Here is a 9,224-nt window from a genome sequence, read left to right as displayed (position 1 = left end):
ATAGAGTTCTGTCTATTATCAGTAATTACGTACATGCAACCCATGAAGTTACCGTAAAATATTAAATTAAAGACAATTGAAATCAAACGGCGACTTCCAACCATAAAATAATTTTCTGCAGTCTAACAGCCATAAAATTTGAAAATTGCATCAAAACAGTAGTTGAGCAGATAACTATTTCATGTATCTTAACAACTTATGTAAACACTTTCTTTGCAGTCTGTTTTTCTGTTGTCGTTAGAAATTGTCCTTTCAATAATTATTAAGGTATATTCACTTGGTTCATTTTGATTGCAAAACTGATTTTCATTTGGAATATTGTTTCATTTTTTAAGAAAATGAGATGGTAAAGGCGCAATGTGAAGTCACAGGCATTGGTTTATAATCTGCTTAATTGCATGGCGATTTGACTCACAATTGTGTTTGTAATTTCATTAAAAAACAGATGACAAATTTCAATCATTTTAAACACACTTTTTTAACATAATTTACAAATGAAAAAAAACAAGAAAAGTCAAATTTGACAAAAGGTCACATTTAACAACACAACTCATTTCAAATTGTCCAATTAAACAACCACTAAAAGACAGTAAATGATGTACAACTAATTCCTGGCCATGAATTGCAGGATAGTGGATTTGAGTTTTTCCAATTTTTTAACATGAGGGTTCTCGTCATTGGGGTCTACAGCCACATTCAAGGGTGCCAAGTGAGAATTAGAAATTCCCGGTGAGCCTGTTTGCAAGTCACCCTCCTGGAACCGTTGCTGGGCGCGTCCTTCGTAACGTTTGGGCTGCTCAGCACCAGCTTGAAAGCGGTCGGGCTTTTGGGCGCCTCGTTGGAAGCGGTCGGCTTCCGGGGCGCCTCGTTGGAAGCGGTCGGCTTCCGGGGCGCCTCGTTGGAAGCGGTCACCATCCTGGGCGCCTCTTTGGAAGCGGTCGGCTTCCTGGGCGCCTCGTTGGAAGCGGTCGGGTTCCGGGGCGCCTCTTTGGAAGCGGTCGGCTTCCGGGGCGCCTCGTTGGAAGCGGTCGGCTTCCGGGGCGCCTCGTTGGAAGTGGTCACCATCCTGGGCGCCTCTTTGGAAGCGGTCGGCTTCCGGGGCGCCTCTTTGGAAGCGGTCGGGTTCCGGGGCGCCTCTTTGGAAGCGGTCACCATCCTGGGCGCCTCTTTGGAAGCGGTCACCATCCTGGGCGCCTCTTTGGAAGCGGTCACCATCCTGGGCGCCTCTTTGGAAGCGCTCGGCTTCCTGGGCGCCTCTTTGGAAGCGCTCGGGTTCCGGGGCGCCTCTTTGGAAGCGGTCGGCTTCCGGGGCGCCTCTTTGGAAGCGGTCGGCTTCCGGGGCGCCTCTTTGGAAGCGGTCGCCATCCTGGGCGCCTCTTTGGAAGCGGTCGGCTTCCAGGGCGCCTCTTTGAAAGCGGTCGACTTCCAGGGCGCCTCTTTGAAAGCGGTCGACTTCCAGGGCGCCTCTTTGAAAGCGGTCGGGCTCATGGGCGCCTCTTTGAAAGCGGTCCGTTTCCTTGGAGGCTCTTAGAAATCGTTCGGGCTCCTGCTCACTTCTTTGGAAGCGGTTGGGCTGCAGCACTAGCTCATCCAAACGATGTGGTGAATACATTTCTTCCTGACCGCCAGTCTCTGAAGGATGGGAGAAATGTAAAATTAAATAGTGCAAGTAAACATGATAATGTGAGGTAAAAACTACGGCATACTGTCATAACGGTTTCCGATCAAGTCACGAGCCTCTCCGTGCCCTTGTTTGTACACCTGTGCATCACGTATATTGGTCCAGTTTCCCTCTCTGTAGTTGTGTTCCTCACCGCAGAAGTTATCAACACTTCTAAAGATGGAATCTTCCTGGAGTATTTTCCCGTGTTTTGATGTCAACTGCAGTGACAAAAAAATGCATTTCATGTCAAGTGGACAGTTGAAGGACAACAATGAACTTCATCTCAAAATGTTTTACCGCAGTATTTTTTGGTTGCAAAAGGAACTCGGTCGCGGAAACATTATGGCCACTCATTAGCTTCACCACATTAGCCGTTTATTCAGGTAAAAACACGCACGATACCCACCACGCCGGAATGGAACGACTGGGGTTCGAAAGGGTAATAATTTTTCCCGCAATTGGCTACCTACCTTTGATTGTGAAAATTGGTCAGAGTAGTGCATTCCTCCACGGCTCCCCTGCTGTACCATTTCATTGGCTGATCTCAGAGCGCTTCTCAGTTTAGCACCTGGCAGCCCGGTGTTAAAGCTGCAACCACAAAAGTCCATAAAAGTCAGTGTGAAACAATGACAAAAAAAATCATCTTATTATAAAATCACTTACACCCTTTGGGCCACCTCCACTTCTTCAGGCGTGGCATCCGAGAATCGGCTCTTTCTTTTACGATTAAAGGACGTTTCATTGCTGGGATTCATGAAGCGGCGGAAAGATTCTGGGATTTTAAAATTGCTACAGGAATCTTCTGGGGGACTGTGGGACTTTTTAGAGCCAAGCGAAAGCGACTCTGCTTTTCGCATTCCGTGATGGTAATCTATAAAATCGCAATCGGGCGAATGAACGTTCTTTGTAGGGGATTGTGCCTTGCTCGAACCGAGCCTTAGGATTGGATCCTTGTGAGAAGACCAGTGCTGTTCATTCCCATGGTTGTCCGAACGCTGGGGCTGAAATTGCAACGGCACTTCCTCGGAGAATAATTTTTTGTTGGTTTCTGGCTCTCTTTCGGTGCCATAACCTTCGGCGGGTCGCTCCCATTTCCATTGTGTTTCCTTACTGGGATTGCAAATACTTGGTGCGAAAGAGTTATCCGGAAAAGGACCCGGGTCCATATTCTTTCCTTGGTGAAGACCTCTTTCCCAGTTATCGTGCCTCCCCAGCTGCTGGTCGTACAGGTTTGTTGTCTTTCTGCTATCAGCCATTTTCAATGAGGAAGCCCTGGTCGGGGGCAAGGGGGCTTTGCTCTCAAGGTTTAGCCCAGAATCATGAAACTGCGAGCCCTGGAAATCCTGGTTCCGTTTCCCCATACTTGATGGTTTAGGTGGTTCTTCGTTTTTTTTCGGCCATAGGGGAACTACACAGAAAAAAAGGACTTCAAGCATGAACAAGAGCAGAGGCTAGAATTCTTGCCATTTTAACATTTTTTATTAATCTTTGTTCTTAACTTAAACTGTCTGAATAGCAGGACCAGGCAATTATGTAAAAGTTAATAAATATGTTAAACCAACATGATTTTCATTCATTTAAAAATATTATTAAAATTGAATTTAAATCTAAAATATAATGTTAAAACTGAAAACGACAAGTCCAAAAAATTATTTAATAGAAATAATCTGGAGAGGAAAAGTAATTCATGATTGCATTTTTGTTCATTCTAATATAACTTGACAATATAGGTCGATATTATTTGATTACGCGTGTTACTACAATATGTTTGTGAATATCAATTGTAGGTTATTTTTGTTAATTGACAAATGGTAAGATTTGAAATGAGTGTTTCTTTACCCTTTGTCGGTGATTTTCTTCCTTTCTTACGTTTCTTCATTGGCTGGAAGACAAATAAAGTTTGTTTTTTGTGTGTTGTTGGATTTTATTTTTACATGTAGGGCAATGGGACAAACTCCTGTGACCTCTCTTCATACCTTGGGACGTCCACTGCCATCCTGCCTGGCAATGATCGCCGCTGTGGTGCGAATAATCGTTCCCGTTTGTGGAAAAACTGAATCATTCTCCCATACCACCAGATCTGGACGCTCTTTCTCCTGCGATGATATACATTGTTTTGAGTCAGAATATTACAAAAATAATAATAAATACAAAATATGAATAGTCATAACTATCTTACAATGTATTTCTGCCGGTGTTTCCGCCCAATCACGTGGTTAATCATTTCCGGTGAGTTACCATAAGTATTACACAGCGTGCATCGGTATCGGTGGGCTGTAATTTGATGGTCAGCCTGCCCGCCTGGCACCTCCACCAAAAAGTTAAAACCTGGGAAAAAGGAACTGAATGTTTTACATCACATTAACTGAAAAGTTTGTTTTAAATGCAATCTGGATCAATTACCAATGATTGGCTCATCAAGGTTCAGGTAATCAGCATATTCCAAAATATCCTTGAATTTGGGCAGATATCTTTCCCGACACATGACACCTGATAATACCAAATAAAAATAGAAATGAATGATGAGGGGTCACAGGTAGAAGGCACTTTAAAATCATATATTCTGCCCCTGACAATACACTTTATTCATAATTATTTTCAACTTTCACCAGTAACCTACTTTTTTTTCCTACAAAAATGTAATCTTGCATAGATAGCAATTTTAAATGTACACTCTAAAAGGGACAGCAAAACCAGAAAAATTATCAATGTCAGATTGAGGAAACCTTAAAAGACCACTGGAAGAAAAAGTTGCGAACTTGTGTGCCTGTGAAAAGACAGCCTTCTCAATCATTCACCTGCTACTGACAAAGCTATGTTGTTGTTGCAAGAAAGACTGAATTTGCCCAAGTAAAACGCATTAGCAATTGAGTGGCAAAGACTAGTGATAGACTAACTGAGGTTTCTCCTCAAAACTATTTTGTTAATGATAAACAAAATGTGACATGGATGCATGATTCCAGCAGTGACTGAAAAACAGTAACCAGATCTTTAGATATACCCCTCCCCCCCAAAGAAACTGATGTTCAAGCCAACAATTAAGTTGCTGTACTAAAGAACAGGAAATAAATAACTTTGAAAAGCAAGCTACAAATGGTAGAGCTCAGAAACAGGTTCTGGGTAATCAAGAACCAAGCTCTCGGGACTTCAGAGAAGAGGCAAGTTGAATAACTCCATCACCAGGCAACAGGTAGATGAGCCAAGAACCAAGTCCAAGTATTTGAGAACAATGCTATGGAGAGGCGGTAATCAGTCTACAGGTCTTCAAGAACCAAGTTCAGGTACTCAAGAACCGAGCCAAAATTCTGTGAAAATGTTTTATGTTCTATACAGTAATCCCTCGATTATCGCGTTTTCATTTATCGCAATTTCACTATTTCGCAATTTTTTTCCGCTATTAATTTTTTTTGGGTGGAATTCATAAAAATGTGAAAATTCACGCTGAAACTCGTAAGCGGAAGACACTTGCTACTGGGAGTATGCATTGAAGAAAAAAAAAGTTTTAAAAGTCAGAATAGGGGCAATCCTATTTTGCGATTTTTCAACTATCACGCCCATGTCTGGTCTAAAATAACCGCGATATTTGAGGGATTACTGTACCTATGAGTTTTTTTTTGACTATTTCTTAAACACAAAGGTTCAGTTCATCAAACCAGTTTTAATATAACAGAGACAAGCCAGGGATACATGAACTGCAGCTATAATAAAAATGAGACAGAAAAAGTTGAAATCTATCAGCCTGGAAAAGGTTAGAAAGCTATTTCCAAGACCTTGGGGATCCAGAGAACAACAGCCAGAGCCATTATTCACAAACGAAGAAAACTGAGAACAGTGACAAACCGCACTGTTGTCGGCCAGCTACAATGTATAATGTAATAAATGTAATGATGACTCATCCAGAAGTCACAGAAGAAGCTAGCAAAAATATCCATTGAATTGATGGTCTCAGTGAGCCGAGTTAAGGTCAGTGTTCAAGAGTATCTCATGAGAAAAACATTGGTACTGGTGGACTGTCTAAATTCAAATTGCAGCTTTTTAGAAGGTGTTCAACCCACTACATCTGGCATAAAAGTGGCATTTGATAAAAAGAACATTATGCCAACAGTGAAACATAGTGGTCTCAATGTGATGGGCTAGGGCTGCTTTGTTGACTCAGGACCAATACACCTTGATGTGCTTGATTAAAAATGAATTCCATTGTCCGCAAGAAAGTGTACAGCTACCAGTTTGTGCCCTCAAACTCAAGATCTCTTAATCCGAAATACACTCCTGTGAATGGCTCAAAAATAAATAATAATAATAATGTTTTGGAATAACCAAGTCAAAGTCTGGGTTTGAATCCAATGAAGATTCTGAGGCGCAACCTTAAATGGGCAGTTCATTCCAGAAAACCATCCAATATGGCAAAGCTGAAACAATACTCAAATACTTCAACAGCCATGTGAAAGAAAATGTCCTGGCAGATTAAGTTTTAATGTAAAGCTATGATCCAAAAGGCAAAATAACAATAGATGAATTATTGGCACTTCATGTTGTTTTAGCCAAACAACACTGCATGGTCCAATTCTTTGATATGTGTTGCCCACTTTTTCCTCTGTTGCAGCTCCACTAGGTCAGCTGAAGAGAGTTGGAAAACATTCCTGGAACCAATAAACAAAGTCTGATGTTTTGTAGGAAGCAGCCCCCTAATTTGACTACCACGCAAAAGAAAACTGATCGCAAAAGATCAAATATTACATGGGTGGAAAAATTAGTTTCCCACAATTCCTGCGACTGGTTTGCGTTCAGTTTTGTTTCTGTATTATTGCAGTCATATGGCAGAAGACTTTATTCTGTGCAATACCACCACTGTGAAAATTCAGGAGAATGTGGTAGAATTTCCATGAGAACCATAAATGAATTGGATGATCCATTTGAAAATATCACAGGTTGAAAATACCACTGAAATCCCATGATTGATATACCAAATACCTGGAGAACCAGACACCAAAACTTACCTTTAGGTTCATACTTGTATACTTAAAGAGCTGTCGTAATAAAGAGCTAGCAATTGTCAGTCAAACACAACCTGGAAATAACTGAACAGACAACAGAGTCTACTTACCAGCTTCAATGGCAGCCTCCTCTTTCTGCCAGAGATGAAAGAAGAGTTATTAAAAAAACATGATCTTACATGTTAAAAAAAAAACCTGAGATCTTTAACAGTTTGGTTATTCTGTAAGATACTTTTTACTCACGGTATATTCATATTTATGTGGGCCAAGACCAAATGAGTGTAACACCAAAGAAATAGTTGATGGTACTGATGTGACAGAAGAGAAAATGGACAAGCCCTGTTGAAGATGACGAAACTTACCAAGACCTCCATTATTATTTTTTTTTTTAAGTGTTCATTGAAAAAATATGTACATTTCTCGATGCTTCAGATAGTTTGAAATCATGAAGTTGTGATCCTGGAGGTTCTTAATGTCCAATACAAACAACCAAGAGCAAGTGTTAGCCAGAGCATTCCCAAAATTCAAGGGAACTGTGAATTGAAATTCCCCCCCGGCAGGTCTTCATTTTTTTTTTTTTAGGTGGCGAAATAAAATCCTCATGGTGTATACCAACACAACTTCAAACTTGTAGAAAGCGCTTGTAAGAGGCAATATATTGGTGGGAAATGCAGAAAAAGAACATAATCTCTTGAGAACAGGCTGGAGAATGGCATACAGATCCAAAATGTTTTCTTAATAGTTCTTTAATGTTAGGTTGACACTCAGTCGAGTAGTTTAGCTGAGGTAGAATCATTTTGGTCCATGGTTATTGAACAAGAATGTTGTCCCATCTCTGTTCAGCTCTGATAGAACCTGCAATGCTGAAAACCTCATGCACCAATTCTCTGTTGATGCAGTTCAGGCAAAACTGTGATTTATAGGTGTTCAGAAATGGATTTAAAAAGTTGTGTGAAAGGGACACACAAATGCATTGTTCAGACTGGCAACTAAATGCCGATTTTAGATCATCCAAATAGAAACAGGATGGCTCTTTTGTAGTCTGAAAAATCACAAAGCACAGAAATGCGATTTTTGAAAGAGATGGAAACCACAAAGGTAGTTTCATAGCCGATATGGCCGAGATGTTTCTCAGTCTGAACAGCTCAAATGTGTTTTGACCATCCATGACGTCAGTCAATGCTGGGTGATGCCATCGTTGTAACAGCAAACTCAGATCCGAATTGGACACTTTCTCAAATTGTGTGAACAGTCAAGCCTAAATATCTGTTTTGAGGTGGAATCTGGAATCAGAAATGCCTGCCATCTCAACACTACCAAAGAAAGATTCTTGACCTGCTTTGCTCTTTAATGGACAGCCGTGAAGCACCATTGTGTATTTCCCAGAAACAAGACAAGACCTGGATTTAAATGAATGCATCACGTTATGACATAACACTAACACAATCAAATTGTACACATCTTTGACAGGGAATCAATCTTCACAAGAAATATAAATCAATATAAAAAATATATATTTACAGGGGTGCTAAATTATTGTTGTAATACACATCTGGAGGACTTACTTGTTTAAGATATGGTGGCTTGTATGCGTATAGTCGTAACTGTGGCTGGTTATATTGGATTTGACATGGGTGACGTATTCTATTTATTTTACTTCAAATGTTGTCATTTGAAAATGACCTGGCTTTTTTTAATAATCCTGAAGGTCCACATGCTTTGATAGATTTATTTTCTAAAATATGGCTTTAGCCAATTATATAGGTCCAATACACCAGAGACATGTTAGCATAAAAAAAATTGTACCTTTAAGTGTCGAGACGTCGTCACGTGTATTTTATACAAATTTTCACCCCTCAATGATATTTCACACACCTGGGGAAAGTAAAATGATAAGTTAAATGTGATAGTTTTGGATGAAGCTAATGACGCTAATTATAACGCCCTTGAATGCTTACCGAACAATTAATGAACTCCATCGCCGAGTCATCTTCGTAAGGAGTTGCCAAATCGTCCATGTTTTAAATGATCTCGTTCTGGATCGTTCAGTTTTAAACAAAAGAAGGCTTAATCTACGGGCTAGCTAGGATAAGCTAACTAGCGTGCAAACGTGACGAGAAAACTAGCTAGCCGTGAAGCTGTAAATCGTAAATTACAAGGTAATATCACAGCTCCGTTAAGTATCTGTTAATTAAATCTTACCAGATTAGAAGTATGGGATATTAAGCGACTATTTGAACTGTCAGAAAGCAACGTGCAATTAGCACAGAACCTTAAATGTTCTATATATGGCTAGATGTTTGATGCGTTCTGTGAGCCAATAAGGACTGGCGTCGTCACTTCCTTTTAGCTATCCGCTAAACAGGATGGACGTGTACTTTGAAATATAAATGCATAATTTTGAAAAGAAAATTCTAAAAAAAAAAAGTTCCTTTACTGCCAGACACGCAGCAATTCTACTGCATACATGAACATGATTTGTTTTGAAAATTATTTAACATCCAGCCTGAAGTTAATAGTCTGTTATAAACCTAACCACCTGTAAATTTGTTAAGGACTAAAGCCTG

General features: G+C 40.3%; 1 protein-coding gene across 2 annotated transcripts; it reads right to left on the bottom strand.

Moving 5' to 3' along the window:
- Positions 1–121: 121 nt before the first annotated feature.
- Positions 122–8,986, bottom strand: LOC144067259 (uncharacterized). Of its 2 annotated transcripts, XM_077590856.1 has the most exons (11): positions 8,616–8,986; positions 8,464–8,532; positions 6,768–6,792; positions 4,067–4,153; positions 3,843–3,991; positions 3,640–3,759; positions 3,503–3,545; positions 2,327–3,071; positions 2,134–2,251; positions 1,707–1,881; positions 122–1,632 (listed from the first exon to the last, which is right to left on the bottom strand). In XM_077590856.1, exons 1-11 carry the CDS (start codon positions 8,673–8,675, stop codon positions 605–607), a joined length of 2,619 nt encoding a protein of 872 aa, XP_077446982.1. In that variant the 5' UTR covers positions 8,676–8,986; the 3' UTR covers positions 122–604. The 2 variants fall into 2 exon arrangements, with proteins under 2 accessions (XP_077446982.1, XP_077446983.1); XM_077590857.1 differs by lacking the exon at positions 6,768–6,792.
- Between the last annotated feature and the right edge of the window lie 238 nt (positions 8,987–9,224).

The sequence above is a fragment of the Stigmatopora argus genome, chromosome 21, assembly GCF_051989625.1.
Source record: "Stigmatopora argus isolate UIUO_Sarg chromosome 21, RoL_Sarg_1.0, whole genome shotgun sequence".
NCBI lineage: Eukaryota > Metazoa > Chordata > Actinopteri > Syngnathiformes > Syngnathidae > Stigmatopora > Stigmatopora argus.
Note: the sequence above shows the minus strand (reverse complement) of the source record. Positions and strands in the feature narration are given on the sequence as shown.

What these genes read in the sequence shown, in the direction of transcription:
- LOC144067259 (XM_077590856.1), bottom strand. Translation starts at nt 8,675, where the DNA reads ATGGACGATTTGGCAACTCCTTACGAAGATGACTCGGCGATGGAGTTC. An exon ending in TGGAGTTCATTAATTGTTCG is followed by an intron (nt 8,533 to 8,615) that starts GTAAGCATTCAA and finishes TACTTTCCCCAG; the next exon opens with GTGTGTGAAATATCATTGAG. An exon ending in CCTTGATGAGCCAATCATTG is followed by an intron (nt 3,992 to 4,066) that starts GTAATTGATCCA and finishes CCTTTTTCCCAG; the next exon opens with GTTTTAACTTTTTGGTGGAG.